Source organism: Sitophilus oryzae, unplaced genomic scaffold, assembly GCF_002938485.1.
Source record: "Sitophilus oryzae breed Bouriz unplaced genomic scaffold, Soryzae_2.0 scaffold_1436_pilon_pilon, whole genome shotgun sequence".
In the NCBI taxonomy this organism is placed as follows: Eukaryota; Metazoa; Arthropoda; class Insecta; order Coleoptera; family Curculionidae; genus Sitophilus; species Sitophilus oryzae.
In genome coordinates, this window is record NW_022146100.1 from 3,000,721 (window position 1) to 3,019,219 (window position 18,499).

General features: G+C 30.9%; 3 protein-coding genes across 5 annotated transcripts in view; 1 reads left to right on the plus strand and 2 right to left on the minus strand.

The window, feature by feature from the left end:
• Positions 1-312: 312 nt before the first annotated feature.
• On the minus strand, positions 313-8,053 carry LOC115876572 (odorant receptor Or2-like). 2 transcript variants are annotated; one of them, XM_030892388.1, is made up of 7 exons: positions 7,938-8,053; positions 6,462-6,623; positions 4,601-4,845; positions 4,435-4,534; positions 3,909-4,013; positions 584-739; positions 313-515 (listed from the first exon to the last, which is right to left on the minus strand). In XM_030892388.1, the coding sequence occupies exons 1-7, from the start codon at positions 7,998-8,000 to the stop codon at positions 471-473; spliced, it is 876 nt and encodes a 291-aa protein (XP_030748248.1). In that variant the 5' UTR covers positions 8,001-8,053; the 3' UTR covers positions 313-470. The 2 variants fall into 2 exon arrangements, with proteins under 2 accessions (XP_030748248.1, XP_030748249.1); XM_030892389.1 differs by lacking the exons at positions 6,462-6,623; positions 7,938-8,053 and adding an exon at positions 4,884-4,914 and having other exon boundaries at positions 4,601-4,772.
• A 2,873-nt stretch (positions 8,054-10,926) lies between these two features.
• On the plus strand, positions 10,927-14,344 carry LOC115876440. Its single transcript, XM_030892211.1, has 4 exons — positions 10,927-11,052; positions 13,528-13,683; positions 13,816-13,969; positions 14,025-14,344. Exons 1-4 carry the CDS (start codon positions 10,960-10,962, stop codon positions 14,129-14,131), a joined length of 510 nt encoding a protein of 169 aa, XP_030748071.1. The 5' UTR covers positions 10,927-10,959; the 3' UTR covers positions 14,132-14,344.
• A 3,300-nt stretch (positions 14,345-17,644) lies between these two features.
• Positions 17,645-18,499, minus strand: part of LOC115876441 (extended synaptotagmin-2) — a 61,340-nt gene continuing 60,485 nt past the window's right edge. For both annotated transcript variants that reach the window (XM_030892212.1, XM_030892213.1), the window contains exon 20: positions 17,645-17,989. In XM_030892212.1, the coding sequence (XP_030748072.1) occupies positions 17,906-17,989 (84 nt within the window). In that variant the 3' untranslated portion in view covers positions 17,645-17,905. The remainder of the gene's footprint in view (positions 17,990-18,499) is intronic.

The following is an 18,499-nucleotide window of genomic DNA, read 5'->3' on the forward strand; positions in this document are numbered from 1 at the left end:
TAATAATATACAGGGTGTTCCATTTAAAAAAATACAACTTTGATATTTTTTACTTATTTGGGACACTCTGTATCTTGTAAAATTATTTTTAAATTGTACCTCTAATAGTCCTTCATCGAACCCAAAACTTACAATTTGTAAAAATCTCATCGTGTAGCTACAATACTCCGTGTCGTATGTGGTGAACAACCCTGTATAATCAAAGATTTTTTCCTTTAGATGAAGTTGCATTTCAGGCAAGATGATGAAATTCGTTCCCAAGTATTTTTAAATAAGACAACATATTATATATTCTTCAAAACTTCTATTACATCGTAACTAAAATACAGTAAATGTGATGTGGCGTGCATTAAAAATTAATAAAATCAAAATAATTTATAATATTTTCAATGCTTCTCTTAAGTACATTTTAAACCAGGTTAAGGACCTAGTTTCAGTAGTTTCATTAAATATTAGGTTGGGTTCCTTTTCTAATCTTTCATAAAGGCAACATACGAATAGGACGCCTTTATCATCTGAAAAAGTAAAAACCAAATTCCACATACTATGAACTAAATTTTAGGTAATATTAATCTTTAAATACCAGTAGTGCAGTTTCATTTGTCATAGATCCAAATGGACCAATACTCATATACAATGGTTTTTGAGCTCTCATTAGCATTATCAGGACCATCTTTCTGCATTTCTTGTTAAAGTGATACCAATCACTTTCGAACAGTGCATCGGCAATACCAAGACTCTGCAATATATAAAAAGTAACTCCTTTTGCATCAGTTTTAATGTTTGTCGGAAATCAATAATTGAACCATTGAATAAAAAAACTTTAAGGAAGGTGTATATTATTATTACTTATTTTTTGTTTGCATAATGTGTTCAGCTTCTCTAGAATGCCTAGAGAATCTCCATGTTTGGCTCCTTGCTTAGTTTTTTAATCAGAAACTTAAACAGACCATGAATTTATAGTAGGTATGTGCAACAGAAATTTAACAAGAAAGTATTTCTCATTTAATGTGCAAAAATATAATAAAAAAAATATTTTATTCAAATATAATATAGTGACAACTTAAAAATATCATAATTAGTTATATATCCTTTAAAGCTCCGCGCGCACTGAAGGGGTATCGGCGCGAGCGAGCGGCACGTAATTTTCAGTTTACGTTGAAATAAATGTAAGCCCGCGCACCGCATTAGATCGGTGCGATCGGTGCGCTTCGAGCTATCGGCGGTACTCGCGCCATCAGGCGAAATTAGAGAATGCATGGGAGGGGGACGAATAGTCTACGCCGAGCGACTGTTTTTAGTGGAGCGGTTTTACATTAAACATGTCCGATGAATTATTAATCGAAAGTGTACTACACCATATCATACTTAATATGCGGTTTTTATAAAAATTTCTTACAAGCACGTAGCATATATTGTTTACTACACTTATTCAATAACCGAATTAGAAAACCTTCCGATTAAACCCATTTATTTCTCATCTCGTTTTGATTATCTCACATTATTTTGGAAATCGAATTTAAATATCGTCAAAAACTTATCATATTATTTAATTTTTGGTTTGTTTTGACGTTAGTAATAACAGCTGATAAATAATGTTACTATGTTGATCGCTCCGTACAAGGTACAAATAGAGAAAATAATATTTATGTTTGAATAAAATATTTGTACATATATCTACCGTATGATAGAAAAAAACGGCGTCCAGTTGGATGGGAAATGACGATTGATGACATTTCTTATATAAATTTACATATAAAATGGCACCGACCTTCATTTCATGGCCATCGCTGATGCCGTTCCTTTTCGATAATACGGTACTATAAAAACTATTTATATTTTTTTTCAATTTTCTTTGACTTGATGATTGACGTTTCGACCAATTTTAATTCGGTCTTCTTCAGAATCTATAATATACAATACAATTTTATCACTAACAATGTGTTTAATATATAATTTTTTCTTACCACAAACGTAGAAAATTATTTATATTATAGTATAAATAGATATAAATAGATATATATATTATATATAATACGTATATTATAGATTCTGAAAAAGACCGAATTAAAATTGGTCGAAACGTCAATCATTAAACAAAATGTAAACACAAGTTTCGTTTTATTTACTACTGACTTAAAACAAAGACTTTAAAAACTTAAAATAAAAGCTATATATAAATGTTTGTAATGACACTTATTTAGATTAAAAAACTAAAAATAGAAGTTTTATTTGACTATTTTTCATATCTAGCTTTGTTTTTAAAGAACAAATTAAACCCTTTTGAATGATACCAAATTTGTTAAAATCGGTCAAGCTAAGAGTCATGTATACTCTGTTTTTTTTTCTCAGGTAAGATTTCGACAGACGATGACAGAAGAAAAGCAGATGACGTCCCATACCAATCTATTTATTTTACTAAAAAAAGTTTCTAATAATTTTTAAGTTATCTATGGATGGGTTTAAATATAAATCCGTCATACGTCGTGTCTTGTTGTTTTTAACCAGTTTTATTGGTTTATTTAAAAAATGACAGATCGTATTTCAATTTTATTGGTTTGACGGAACGATGAACGATAAACGGACGCCGATGCGTATGAACTCGCCTTTAGATTTTTGTCATTTTTGACGCTTGTCAAAGTCTTGCCAAATTATAGGTTATAATTTTGTGTCAACTTTTGTTAAATACCCTGCGTTTTGGAAGATGATGCATTTTGATTCGTATTATTACGAGTGTTTTGTGTCTTTTGAAGTCAAGTGGAGGAAAAATCGAGTGAAAATTAACTGTAGACCCAGAGCACAGTTTATGGTTTATACTCGCTGCCCAGGCAGAAAGTTTTATACACCAATGAAGTTGCCATCGATAAAGTTTGTATACCATTTCGTCGTAGATAAGTGCATCTCGTATATGGTAGAAGGATCAAACTAAACGCATACTAAAAACTGGAGCAGCTGTAAAATATCGACATCACACGATAGGTAAATAATGGATTTTAGTACTGCAGAAAAATAATGTCAAAGGTACTGGTTTAAAAAAATTAAGATTAAAGTTAATTAATCAACCTTTAAGGTATAAAATTTGGTAGGTGTTATTATTAATAAAATAGTTTGTTTTATTTACCTATGTTGTTTTATTTATTCCTGTGGAATATTACAAATTTGTATTTGTACATAAGTTATATTGATAAATATAATCATAAATGCGGGTAATTTCATAAAGCTTGAAAGTAAAAAATAGTTCTTTTTTATATTTTTTTGGTATGTATTGTCTTGTTCTTGTTTGTTTTGTATTCACACATACCGTTTTTATTAAATAAAATAACTCGATTACATTTTTTCAGTTTTATACAGTTTTTTTCACAATATTTTGAAGTAATCACTTGTCATCTTGTCAATCAAATTTTAAATATATCCTGCTATGCGTTCCAGTTGTACCAACTTATTTCTTTGTAAAATAAAATAAACCACTTTGAAATTAAAATGACAGACACATCTATCACTGTCAAGGATCTTCTCGTTGGACAGACTATAGTATATTTTATCCCCATCTTCCACTCTATTTCACTAATTTTATGTGGTTTGTTAAGATCTAAATATATTTAGATCTTTTTTTTTTTTGTATGTTTGGCTAAGATCTAAATAATATTAATTTCCATCATAAAGCATAAAATATAAAAAGTTGCATAAAAATATAAATAGTAATAATACTTTATAATTTTTTGAAATGCCGAATGAATTTGACTAAATTTGAATAAACTTCTACTCGTCTATGCTCAAATTTATGCTAGTGACGTACTCTCGACCGTCGATCGTGCGACTCCAGTGCGCGGCTACAATCGACTTTCCGACCGGTCGTGTCGGTAGCGCCGATACCCCTTCAGTGCGCCCGGAGCTTAATACCAACTTACATGTACTTTAATTTCATTGGCAGCCCAGGCATAAGCAAAAATTTGAATTGTCAAAGCCAAAATATATGTGATTATAATAAGTAAATTAGCATCCCAAGACTTAATCTAAAAATAAAAATATCCACACGTTGAAGCGAATTTATTCAAGATGAGCGAGAGCAAAGTTCGTCTTTTGTATCTATGTATTCAGTACTTATTGTATACTTAGTAGCTCTGAAGAAGAAGCAATATTATTTTATATTATTGAAAAATGTGCTTCAGAAGATGAGAATGCAGAAAGGTAAGGCATATACTCTAATATATACAAAAAATTACATATAAAATATTCACACCAATTATTATTTATATCCCAGGCTGTTCTATTAGAGACGGCATTCCGTCAGCATGGCCGCAAGTTGCTAACCTAATAAAATTAACACTAGAACAACCCGCGGGAACTGTCAAATTCAAAGTTATTCGTTTCACAGACTATATATGTATCTAAGTAGCATGTATCTAACACTTATTATTGATATTTTTAGTTTACCTTAATAAGAGAAGTTACAATTGAGGCACAATTAAGAGAACTTACTAAAAACTCTACAAATGTAATATATTTTGTAGTCTTATTCAAGTTTGTAATAAACCTAAAAAGATTAGTAGGTATCAGAAATAGTCATAATTCTATTATATTGAGGTATTGTTAATCTTACTCTATTAATTCTTGATGTTTTCTAATAAATTCATTCAAAACCAATGCTACATCACCATCGTACTGGGCTTCTTTACTTTCGTACTGGGCACTTTTAGCAGTTTCATGAATCTTCTTAATTCTGATTTGAAAGATTTTTAGTTGGATTGCACCAAATATCATGCAAGTGGTTACTATAAAGAATGAGCTTGTATATGTTGGGGCAACAACAGTTGCCAGGAAAACATTTAAGTAATAGAAGGAGGTCTACGAGTTAAAAAAAGTTTAATGACAAAAATATTTACATCTATTAACGGTAATTATTGGGAAAACTGGAAATCGTCCGATTTTCACCAAAATTGGTATACACACTATTTTGAGGTCGTAGATTACGAATCTGAACTTCTTTCTTGGCGGTCTCTTACCGTTTTTCAGAAAAACGGAAAATTATTTCAACATTGAATTTTTCTTTATTTCGGCCCTATAAAGTAATAACTTCACTATATTTTCATTATATTATAATTTATCTAAAAGTCACACTTGATTGGGGATAGAAAAATGTCCAAAAGTTTACTGAAACACACTTTTCTTAACAAAATAACAAAGAAAATTGAGACCAGATGGAAGTTTGACATTTGATATATCCCACATATATCCTTCGTTCTCCCTCCTATGTAATGAGAGAGACAAATATATTCTAGACCTAATCAGAAATTTGAAAATTTGCAACGTCGCCATATCTTCTATTTTTTCGGGTGATTAGGGATTTTAAATAAATTACCTATTATGAGATCGACAATAATTAAATATACCTACCTATATCCACAAAGTTACGCGGAAGAGTTTTGATTGCATTGGTTGCAACTTCTATGCGGAGGGTGTTAATCATTTGTTGTTATATTATATCAAAAAAAGACTAACCCCCTCCGCAAAGAAGTTATATAAAGACTATTTATAACCACGAAGTTGCACGAAAGAGTTTTGATTGCATTGGTTTTAACTTCTTTGCGGAGGGGGTTATAGAGATCTTTTTTTGATATAATATAACAACAAAAGATTAACACCCTCCGCATAGAAGTTGTAACCAATGCAATCAAAACTCTTTCGTGCAACTTCGTGGTTATAAATAGTCAGATCTTGTTGGTAACATAGCAACTATGGGTTCTTCTGGCGACCGCCTTTCGTAATCCCAGAATGAGCGAAAAAAATACGCTAAATTTAGGTTTAGCAATGGCAACGTTGCTTTAAATGCCAGAAACACATAACCCAACATTTTCAGATTGTTTATTAATTTATTTTAGCAAATCTTCCTCTATTATGCATAGAATTGGTTAAAAAATGTAACAGAAAATAGCAATAACATCATTGTTTATTGAATACCTAACAAAATATGTGCTAGAAAACCTTAAAAATATGAGAAATTAATAAAAATTCGATGTTGAAATAATTCCCCGTTTTTCTGAAAATCGGTAAGAGACCGCCAAGGAAAAAGTTCAGATTGGTAATTTACGACCTCAAAATAGGGTGTATACCAATTTTGGTGAAAATCTGACGATTTCCAGTTTTCCCAATAATTACCCTATTAACAAGTAAAGTTCTCAAAAAAAATCGTTTAAAGAATTTTAAATCCAAACATGACAAAATTTACATTTATAGAGACTACACTATTTTTGGTTTTTACTAAGAAACAAATTTAAAATCTGCCCAACTAACGAATAAACAACATTGAAAGGTTTTTTTCTGTCATTTTTGTTAACAGGTAAATTGAATTGCCTGTCATTTTTGGATGCCGTCTGGCGAAATCTTGCTGAATCGGCTCGGGCGGACATTATTTATAAATAATTTCCCCAAAACTTTCTAAAATTATTTTAAAATATACATACAAGGTGTTCGGTCTTTGCAGGAAACAATATTGGATATATATTAGGTATTTCCAAAGACTCGTTCATTATTTTGTGGAATTTGTTCTTCTCGATATTATCATATATGCCAAAGAAAATATATGAATATATTACGATATACAAGAGTGTCACTATAGTCCATGTCTAAAATATAATTTTTATTATAATCAGACAATAGATTACTGTCACAATAATTAATTATTGTCCCTATAATTTGTTTCTATAAACAGTATGTCCCCAGCTTGTCTTTACAAAGAGGAAGAACTTTTATATTATTGACATTATGGTTATTCTTTGATGTAGGGTAGTCTCAAGGTAGACTCAATAATTTGTTGTTTTATTGTACGTTGGTTGGTCACGTTGGTATTGTCAGTTGGTGAATGCAGTGTGCATTCAACAACACCCCACAAAACGCAGCTGACCCACATTTTGTAGATCGTTGTGTTGCAATCCGGTCGCCACTACTAGACTTCATCCTGTATCGCCTCCTTTAGAGCCGTTTGTTGGTCAGTGGTCAGTACTACCTCTGGATAATCCTTTGGCAGCACCACCATTTTCACTTGTCCAGCAATAGCGCCAAAGTTGGTGATACGTCCCTGCCTGCCTCCCGGTGTTGGACGTCTTTCATCCTGGCGCTTTTTTCTCACCTTGTCGGAGCAGAGGTGAGTAGTTCTCACTCCTTCTCTTGTCCTTTGGTGGAGATGCACCACGCTATTTCTTAGTTCCTTTACTCTCCCCTTTTTCAAGGAGTGTTTTCGCTTTTGGTTCCTCTGGAGCAAGTCCTTCGTGGGGCAGTCGGGGATATCTCCGTGCTTCTGCTCCACAAAGACCTACTCTCAGAGGATCGTCTAGCCCGCCTGGTTGACCCAGGGCGCGTAGACGAAACGGTAGCTTGTGTCGCTTATTGAATTTAGAGGTGCACTCCCGACCCTTGCTGAAGGAGGCGGTAGCTTGGGTGCCACTTGTGGAGGATGATGTCGCGCAAGGGGATATAGAGAAAGTGAAATTCAAAGAACTTTACAGTGCTGATCGAGATCTGGAAAGACAAAACTCGGAAGTCAACGAGGATGGTGTAGAACCCAGCATACTAAAAAGAGGATGAGGTGACAGAAGCCATAAGTCACCAGGAGTAGATCACATAAATATAGAAATACCAAAGGCACTGGAAGAACTGGAATAGAGATACATTTGCAACAAGATCTGGTAAATGGGAAAATAGCTTAACGACTAATAAACTTTTTAATGCCACTCGCAAGCAAAATTGGATTCGGGCTTTTCAATCACAAAAAAGCTCATGAATGAAAAAGCCTTGCGTGACCATCTTCTGATGCGTGTCGAATACTCGTCAGCGAGTAATGGCAGTATGTATGTATGTATCTGTACTCACAAATACCATCTGGGCAAGTCCAGTGTGGCCCATCACTATAGTCATTAGGTTATTTCCAGAAGATAACGTACCACAATTCTCCAAATAGCTATTTGATGAAAGTAATATTTTATAACATCATCCTCTGCAGACATTCTTACAGCCTTTTCTTCATCTATGATATTTTTTAACAACAATATCGTGTTGTTTTTCCAATAAATAATCAGTCGAATAGTAAATTTTGTTGCATCAATAACCATCTACGAAAACACACCGACAGGGTAAAATATAATATATTTGTTTTCTTGGTCTTACTCCAAAATTAAACATATATAGCTCTTCTCCTTGTACAAGAACTCTAAGAAACTCTAATAATAGAGAAATATAAAACAGTGCATAAACTATTCTCGGGATGTAAGAATATAATTTATATATCTTATTGAGCAATTGATTTTCTGATATGTCAAAGGGCCAGGTTCCATTAATCATCATTAAATTCTTCAGTATATTAATTAATTTTGTATCGCCTTCCATCATTAAATTAATCTTGTTAGAAAAAGAGTTGTTGGTATTAAGAAAAATTACTTATTACTTAGAAATATAACATAAGCAATAAAAGACGTATGTTACACGTACTTTTATATGAAAATAGTTATTTTGTATTAAATTATTCCACCCACAACGTCCAAAGTTTGAGTATGTTTTCTGTCTTAAATGATATATCTCAAAAAATAATAATGACAGGCTATATTATTTTGTTTTCAAAAACAACAGTATCGACTTTCAAATAAGAATATATTTGTTTTTATAACGACATTTTCTTTCTCCGAAAAATACTTTGTTTTATCGAACACTAAAGGAAAAATATAACGAAAAATTATAATATATAATAAAAAGAAAAAATATAATATATATATGAAATTATAATATGAAAAATCAAAAAAAAAATATCAAAACGCTACATATGTTCTCTATGGGTATCTCGGAAACTAATGGAGATAGAGAATCGGTTAAATGGGGAAAGAATTGCAGTTTTTTGGGGTCATAAATATACCGCCTTTCAGATTTTTGAAAAAGTTCATGGCTTACTAGATATTTCGAAATATCTATCAAAAATCAAATATCTGAAAGGTGCATATTTATGACCCCACAAAACTGCAACTTTTTCCCCATTTAACCGACTCTCTATCTCCAGTAGTTTCCGAGATACCCATAGAGAACATCGTAGGAAACTCACACTATATAAGCATAACTTCATACGAGTTCACCCTTAAAAAACACTAAATCACCACAATACACCAAAACACTTTTACTTTTACACTGTGGACGCGCGTTTCGCTAACCATGTTAGCATCATCAGCAGATGATTATAAACTAAAGTACAATCAACAAGTTGAGCGTTTATATACTCGCTCAGTGGGCACCGAGTGGGCATGGCAAAATCTAGCCAACCGAGTCAGAGCCCACTGAGCGTAACAGTTAGATTTCCGCCACTAGAGTAGTAGGAACAAAGAACTTGAAGGAATTGGACCTTTATCTCTGTTCATACTATCTTTACATTTATTAATTCTGATGCTTTCATATGCATCTAATTGCCTGTAATTTGAGACTTGTTTAATTAATTTTAAATTATTAAGATCTATACAATGTTCTTTATCAACAATATGTTCGGCAACGCAAGATTTATCCGGTCTACCATATCTTATCTGAGCTAAATCTTCCTTAAATCTAGTTAATATTGATCTTCTATAGTTTGCCCAACATATTTCTGATTACAATCTTTACAAGAAATTTCATAAATACCCGACCTTTCCAGTGGAGGTGTTTTATCCTTTGGATTACCTAATAATTGTTGTAATTTATTATTAGCACTATACACAAGTTTATAATTGACATTCTTAAAAATTACTTTTAGACCACGGGATAACTCTCTATCAAACGGTATTGAAAAATATTTAGACGTATCTTTCTCCACTTGAAAAGTCGAATTTTCAGAAATCATTAACCTATATCTACGATTTCTAATTAATTTATCAACTAGTGAAGGAGAATATCCATTACACTCAGCTACATTCCTACTGTAATCTCTTTCTATTTCATATCTTTCGTTGGAAAGTGGGAAACTAAGTAATCTATGAACTAAGAAATTTAAACTAGCCATTTTATGTTCAACACTATGATGTGATTCATTGGGAATATATCTGCGTGTGATGGTATTTTTCCTATAGATATCAAATTCCAGGCAATTATTAGTATTTCTAATAATTAATACATCTAGAAATGGTAATCTGTCGTTGTTCTCAATTTCATGCGTAAATTTAATGGAAGGAAAACGATTATTTAACTTAGAAATAAAATTATCTATGGTGTCTGAATGTGTGTCAAAAACAGCAAAAATATCAGTGTAAAAGCACAGTTTAAAGAATATAAAATATATCAGTTGACCCACTCTTCGCCCGTATCAAAATTCCTCCCGCCGCTCCCCGCCTGTCTTGTAGACTTGGGTCAGTCTACATCCGTTGCTCGACGTGTACACAGCGTTCCAAATTTATTTTAGTTTTGTTTTCGGCTCGACGCATAGGGTGAACCAAAAACAGTGTTTTAGTTGTTTTGTTCGAATTGCGAATAAAATGTCTACTAGAAATATTTGTGCAATGGATGGTTGTGAAAGTAGAATGACAGACAATATATCGTTCTTTAGGTGCCCAAAAGATGAAAAGATATATTTTATATTCTTTAAACTGTAGTAAAAGTAAAAGTGTTTTGGTGTATTGTAGTGATTTAGTGTTTTATTTTGGTGAATACTCGTACCTACCCTACCCTTATTTGGCGGGTGGACCTGCAAATCCTTATCGCCACCACTGTAAGGGCTCTATAAATTTACTTAAAAATATAGCTAGATCTAGACTTATTGTTAATTTCACTTTATTTTTTTTTTATTAATCAAAGAATTCGATCTAATAGGTACTGAAGCATCTTCTAAGAAAACAATACGTCATGAATTAGTTTATAATTATCAGAAAAGGTGAGTTAATTTGTAAGCCTAAAGTAAACGTCCAGATAAGATAAGATATGTCGCACATTTTTGTGGGTAGTATTCAATAGTTAGTCAAAATGTCTATTGACTGCAACAATTTTGTTAAATTGTGTTCTGGCGAACTTTGTAATTTGACCCTTGTAGCATATATATCAGGATGTATAGGTTTGGTAAGAATAGTTTTTAACTTTACAAGCGCAGAGCTAACTCCAGTTCTTATGTCTAGAAATTAAAGAAATATGTATGGTACTTGTTGACCTTTTGTTTATTTACCATATGATTTGTATCTTCTATTTCTCCAAATATTATTATTTAAATACTAGACAAAATTATTTTTTGAATGGTTTAAGGAATATAAATAGAATAGCCAAAAGTACCCATAAAATAAGGAGCTGAATGAGTGTGAATGATGTCTGAATAAAATTTTACTTTCGTGCATAAGAATTTTTCTTTAGTTTGAATACTTCACTATACAACAACAATAAAATTTCTTTGATTACACTAGTATTTTTTATTGATACTCAAGAAAATATACAGTATTGGCCAAAAGTGGATGAACCAATACCAATAATTGCGAAGAAAATCAGATTTGAGGTGTTAAATATCAAAATTATTTTATGTACCTTTGTATGTTAAAAGTTTAATACATTCTCACCAAAATACTACAAACAAATATAAATTCTTCTGTTAGTCTTATCATTTATAGATAAGAATTGGCAAATATTGCTTTTCTGTCTTGGACAAAAGTAGATGAACCAAATATTTTTAAAAATCGTTAGTTTCATTTGTTCTGCTTTTATGAACAATTGCGATTTAAAAACATTTGAGCTCTTGTGATATATCATGCCACGTGGAATTAACTTGTCTGCAGATCTTAAGTTGCGAGTAGTGAATGCTTTTAAGGATGGTTTGAAGCAATCGGAAATTGCTCAGCAATTACGCCTTGGAAAATCAGCGGTACATTATATTTTAAAGAGATATAATGAGAGAGGAGATGTCTCTATAAAAAGAAAACCAGGACGACCTAAAAAAGTTGGTCCCAATATGATAAAAGCCATAAAACGAATTTCTTCACAAGATCCATTTTTGCCGTCAACGAAGATAAAAGCAAAACTTGAAGAAATGGGCTATCCACCAGTGAGTACAAGGACGATCCGACGTAAATTAGTTGACCAGAAGTTGTTTTCCCGAAGACCCGCCAATAAACCACTGCTATCAAAAAAAATTTGAAGGCCCGATTAGCATTTGCCAAGGAATATCAAAACTGGACTGTGGCACAATGGAAAAAAGTTTGTTTTAGTGATGAATCAAAGTTTAATTTGGTGTCATCAGATGGAATTCAACATGTAAGAAGACCTCCCAACACACGATTGCTACCAAAGTACACGCGACCCACTGTAAAACATGGTGGGGCTCAATCATGGTATGGGGGTGTTTTTCTGGGTATGGGATGGGGCCTCTCCATAAAATTGAGGGCATAATGGATCGGTTTGGCTACAGAGACATTTTACAAAACCTTTTAGTGCCTTATTTGGAGGAAAAAATGCCAGTTGTACACTACTTCCAACATGATAACGACCCGAAACATGCCTCACAATTGGTTAAAAGGTTTTTGGAAGATGAAATGGTGACTGTTCTCAAATGGCCATCGCAATCCCCAGACCTGAATCCAATAGAAACTTTGTGGGAAATTTTGGATCAACACATTAGGACCAAATTCTACAAAAATAAGCAAGAATTATTTGCAGCTTTGGAAGAGTCTTGGTAAAATATCGATTTTTCTATAATTGAGAATCTTCTGGGAGCCATGCCTAAGCGATGTCTGAAAGTAATTAAGAATAAGGGTTATTACACTAAGTACTAGTAAATTATAAGTTAATTTTTCAGTTTTTGTTAACATAAGATTTTTTTTTATTAAATATATATTTTGTTCATCTACTTTTGTCCAATAGTTTTTTCAATTTAAATTTTTTGCTACCTTATTAAAGCACATTTTAAAAAAAAACAATGCTATTTATTTTTATAGCACTGACACTAGACTTCAAGTAAATATAGCTCAAATTTTAATTTTAAACATATTAGGAAAAACCCATTATTTTAACAAAGTTCATCCACTTATGGCCAATACTGTAATTTTCTAAATTACTAAAGTAATGTATATAGAACTGGTAGACAGAAAAGGCATTCTAATAAATAACATAACACTGGAAATAGTAGAAAAAAAAATATATAAACTGCCCGTCAAATTAAATACCATAGCGATTTTTTACTCATTTTCAACGAGTTGTAACTTTGAAAAAAATGGACCAATTTTGTTGATTTTTTTAGCATATTAAAGATCGGTTTTCGTAAATTGACCTGATTTTTCTAAATTTTGTATGAGATTTAGTTTTCTATGATATATAAGGTGTGAAAAAAAGGAATGTAATTTTTGTAATTTTTGTGTTGCTGCCAAAAACCTCTTTGTAAACCTCGAAACAAATGAAATAATGCACTTTACTCTATCGTTGACTCACCCTGTACAAAAGTTTACTAAAAACAATATGTCAATTATTATTTTTGCAATATTTAACTAATTATAGTTCCAACCTACCACCGCACCGTATTATTTGATAAATTAATACCAAATTAATATTTTGTTTTAGATATGGAGAATAGTAATCATGGGAATGATTTCAAAATCAATATCTACACATACTGTTTATGACGTATACGCATTCTACGTTTTTTATTGTATTGCTTTAACATATATCTTAGTGTCAATAGTATTAAATGGATGTTTTGTATGGGGAATCTACAAGGTGGGTATAAAAAATAAAAGACCAGTTTTAGAGATCCTTATTAAGGACTAAAATGCTATTGATATATCGTTTTTAATCGTTATAAATGTTAGTAAGTTATAATTTATCATTTATACTTGTTTAATATTTTAGAGAAGAAAATGTTTTGTATTAGGATACATAATAGTTTTAGCCACTGAAATGACAATCGGAGTTATAGGTGTATCAGCGATAGTCATGCTATTATTTGCAGTTTCAGTAGTTGGATATGGATTTTTGTTCATATTTGTTACGGCTATATCTATAGGTAAAGAGTTAGTTATTCATTCTGTTCTTTTTTTCATGCTGATATTTCTTTTTAGCCATTGCCTTCCTAATTTGGCTACACCATGTTCTCTTGTACAAGGATTTTGAAGAGGTGGACAGTTTCAGACCAAATGGAGAAAGAAATATGTCTCTGTCAGAATGAGGAAAATGCATGTTTTTAAATAATGGTTTTAAAAAATAGTTCATATAATTACAAACTGAACAAAAAAAATCGTTGAAATCGGTTAAGAAATGCCTCTAATATAAAATAATTAAATATTGTTAATTTAAATGGCCGGGCAAACGCTCTCTACCGCGCCTTGCCGCTGTGACGTCACCCGCCGTTCTTCTGGTTGAGTGGAGCCAGACGCTTGTTTATTTTACACAGTTTGCTTTTAAACACTGTTGAATCCGAGTCAAAATTTTAGTTATTTGTGTTAATTAATACATAATTAGTAATTAGTGATATTTATAAATGGTAATGGATGAGCGAAAACAGAAAAAAATGGTCCAAGGCCATGAGAAGAGATGAAAAAAGAAAAACGTTAAATTATCCTCTACTTTTACGATTTATTGTTATGAAGATCATTTTGATGTAAGTTCATATATTTATGTATATTGTCTTACATAGGTATATGAAATTTGAATGTACAGGGTTATTCATTATATTTTGACACCCACATACAGCCTTAACTGCAAGTTTTAGAAGAAAACATTAAATAAAAAAGTTGCATGGCTTTTCATATACTCTCTTTTAAAATTAATTCTAGTTATACAGGGTGTCTCAAAAAAGGTGGTCCAGAAAATAGTAGGTATTTTTCGCTTTTCAACTGTCAATATTTCGTAAACATTTGAAGATAGGCATAGGATATTAGACATGAAATATATCTAGAATATCTAGAAATTTCCGAAGAATCCAAAAATATATAGGGTGTTTCACTTAAAAAAGTAACTTAATTTTGGCGTTTGCTTATGGGACACCTTGTATAATATTTTCATTACTGATAAACAATTTATTTCCTATAATTTCGTAAAAAAAGACAATCTTTAAAAATAACAAGGGTAAGGGGGTGTCAATATATAAAAAAACTTTCTTTTTCACGCTATGCTCTGGAGTTATTTTTCCACGTACTAAACAAATATTTTTGTCTCTTTTCACTTCTACATAACCTACAGCATTATCTCCATACGTCTCCCTACCTGATCTGAAAAATAAGTTTATAACATTAATATTTATAACTATATAAAAGTTCGTAACAGTAGGTACCTACTTATACTTAAATATGCTTCAGTACTACAAAGAATAAATGTTACATACCTCTCTGTTTTTTCCTAGTAATTCAGCACCAATAAATTGGGAATTTGTATTTATAAAAGCAGCGAACATAAAAAGATCGACTTTTGGCAATTTATCTGATTGTGCTTTTACAAACCCGGAATCTGCCATTACTTAAAAAATTCTCAAAACACACAACACATACAAATAATAACTGCACAAAAAAGCAAAAAAAGCTCCTTCAATCAACGCTAAAAGCAACAAAAATGTCTTAGTACGCCACCTAAATACGTACATAAACGGAACACGTCTGGCTGCTGCTGGCCATCGCGCGTCGACGAGAACGGCGCACACTGTTGCGCTCAATGGACATAATTCAAAAATGCATGTATTTATTTTTGGGTTTGTAAATACACCTATCTTTAGAGGAATGTCTGCTGATAATAAAAATAGAATGTTCTTTTTTTATTGTTTACGAATTCCAAAGAAACAGAGATAAAGAAACGAAAATAATTTTGTGCGTTAATTGAAAGATTAGTGTAAAATTTATTCTATAAGAGGCACTTTGTCATTTTAAGTTTTTTTATTATTTTTTAACATTAAGGAGACTATGGATATTAATTTAGAAGGTAAGCAGTCAGTTACGTTATTTGCCTTTAGTATTTATTTAATTTAAAAAAAAAAAAAAAAAAAATTCAACTTTGACTTAGAATTACAAAAAATATATCAATATAGTCCGAAGAAATTTTGAAAATAAAATCTTTAAACAATTTAGTTTAAAATGATAACAATCATTTTTTGCGGAGATTTGCGGAATTTGCTATTTTTCTATTTTTAGAACAATCCTCTGCTATTCCCAACAGCATGTTATACGAAAAATGGGTAACTTGTAAAAAAAATAACTTGTAATAAAAAATATAATATAATATAATATATATATATATATATATATATATATATATATATATATATATATATATATATAACTTGTAAAATAATAACTCAGTTTATAATCATCTGCTGATGATGCTAACATGGTTAGCGAAACGCACGTCCAGTGTAAAATAAAAGTGTTTTGGTGTATTGTGGTGATTTAGTGTTTTTATTTTGCTGTGTAACACCAAAGGTTCCAACCCTCAACTGTAATATTGTAGAATTAAAATAATATACATCATGTTTTGCGCATTTTTGCGATTTTTGTTAATTTTCTATTTTTAAAGAAATCCTCTGCTATTTTCAATTTAGGATTTTATACCAAAAAATGCCAAATATTTATTTTTAAATTTATAATATATTTTTTAAGTTTCTAGCACATTTTCAAAAATACGTCAAATGTATTAAAACCATAGCAAATTCTTTAACCCTCTAAGTGGGGGTATCATCCCCAATTTATTTCCAATGGAAATAGGGGTCAAGTAATATTTTATTAAGAGGACTTTAATTTATCTATATAATGCTGGTTATTTTTTGAAAGTTAATCAACCCCTTAGGAAAATAGTAGGGTTTGAAATTGGGGATGATACCCCACTTGAATGTTGAAGATTTCTCTATGGATTTTACCCTAAAATAACGTATTTTTAAAATTTGTTTAAAAACCTTCCAAATTTCTTGATATAATTTATTTTGCATTTTTTCCTTATTATTGATATTTCAAACCTCCATATTTTTAATAGGGGCTTATCGATTTTGGAGAACTATACACCAATATTTAGGTAAATAAAAGACCTTTTCAATAAGGTATAAATTGGCCCCTCTTTCCATGTGAAAAATTTTGGGGGATGACACCCTCGCATAGGGGATGACAATTTTGCAATCATTTTTGGAGCAAAAGTTGGCTCTCTTATAAACAAAAGAAATAAAAATAGTCGCAATAATTAATATTAGTTTGTTTTCAAAATATGAATTTTGACCCAATTTCCCAATAAGGTGCAACACTGTGCGGCGGGTGACGTCAGACCAATAGAATACCGTTTCAATTCGCGAGGCGTCGTTTGCGTTATCCATAGTATTTTAATGGCCCGTTTTATAAAATTGTGGTACTGCTTTCAAGAATTTTTTTTTTGAATTTACAAACAGTTTCTGGCGAAAAATAAAATATATGCATCTTCCTCATTCACAAGAAGTTGGTAAAGTCTTAAAAAAATTCAAGAATAACTATTCAAATTAAGAATATATGTATATTTTAAAACTTATTTCATAGGAATTCTGTATATATTTTTATTATGTATATTTTTTAATAAAATTCAAAAAATGTATATTTATTTAGTTTTTCCATAAATATTCTCTGCATTCTATTCTTTAGAAAAATATCACAAAGTATTATCACCGAATTTTTAAGATTTTTTCATCAAAATGTTAAATTTAGCCTATTTTAAAAATTAGGCAAAATAAAAATTAAAGTAAATTTATATAACTTTATTAAAATACTTACTCAAAACAACTTTCTATATATAACAATCATGCAATATAAATATTTCTTCATAAAAATACCTACATGTATAACAAATAAAAAATGTTAGCTAAAAGGCACTGCATATACGAATAAAAAATATATAAAAAAAGTTTTTTTCTATGTAAAGGGTTAGAGAGAGTAACATTGACAAACAAGTTTAATAAAATATTAAGAACTATAAGATATAAATATTGATAACATCTAAGTTGTTATTCTGCAGATCCTTCAGGTAATAAATCAAACCAAGAGTGGTAGGGTTGAGTTATATTAAACTTGCCTAAATCAATAATAACCTAAAATTATAAAAAAGTTATGTTAAGACCTCAAATAACGTCCTCTGGTTAATTATTGAATAACTTATTAACCTCGAATTTAACTACAGTATGTCCACTGATTGTTTATACAAGAGAACAAACTTTTTTATTATGGACATTTTGAGAAAAAGGCATTCTTCATAAAAATTTTTGCTTGTTCTAAAATGGTTTAATCCCGTTTATATAATTTTCTAAATTTCCATACCGTTTTAGAGAAAATGAGGATAAAATATAGTTAAATTTTAGTTAAAGTCCTAAACATAGGTCCAAAAAATCAAAACGCGTTTCTATGGTAATATAACTACGTTTTCCTTTGAATAAGAAGACTAAGGAAGGAGTATAATGCTATCCATGTATTCATGCATGGTGGGCGGAAAAAGGACTCTAGGGTGGGGATCCTTGACAGTTCTGTTTGACGATTCATTTGACACATTTGAATTTGATTTGAAATTTTGTGGATTTGTCTATTTTATGTTATGTATTATTTAT

Bases quoted from the DNA above. Each gene is read 5' to 3' on its own strand.
- LOC115876572 (XM_030892388.1), bottom strand. From the start codon at position 8,000: ATGTCTGCAGAGGATGATGTTATAAAATATTACTTTCATCAAATAGCT. The intron at 6,624-7,937 runs GTACGTTATCTT...ATTATATTTTAG, and splicing joins TAGCTATTTGGAGAATTGTG to ACATGGACTATAGTGACACT. The intron at 4,014-4,434 runs GTAAACTAAAAA...TTTTATTTTTAG, and splicing joins TTGTAACTTCTCTTATTAAG to ATTAAGTCTTGGGATGCTAA.
- LOC115876440 (XM_030892211.1), top strand. From the start codon at position 10,960: ATGTCTATTGACTGCAACAATTTTGTTAAATTGTGTTCTGGCGAACTT. The intron at 11,053-13,527 runs GTAAGAATAGTT...ATTTTGTTTTAG, and splicing joins TATCAGGATGTATAGGTTTG to ATATGGAGAATAGTAATCAT. The intron at 13,684-13,815 runs GTGGGTATAAAA...TTAATATTTTAG, and splicing joins TTGTATGGGGAATCTACAAG to AGAAGAAAATGTTTTGTATT.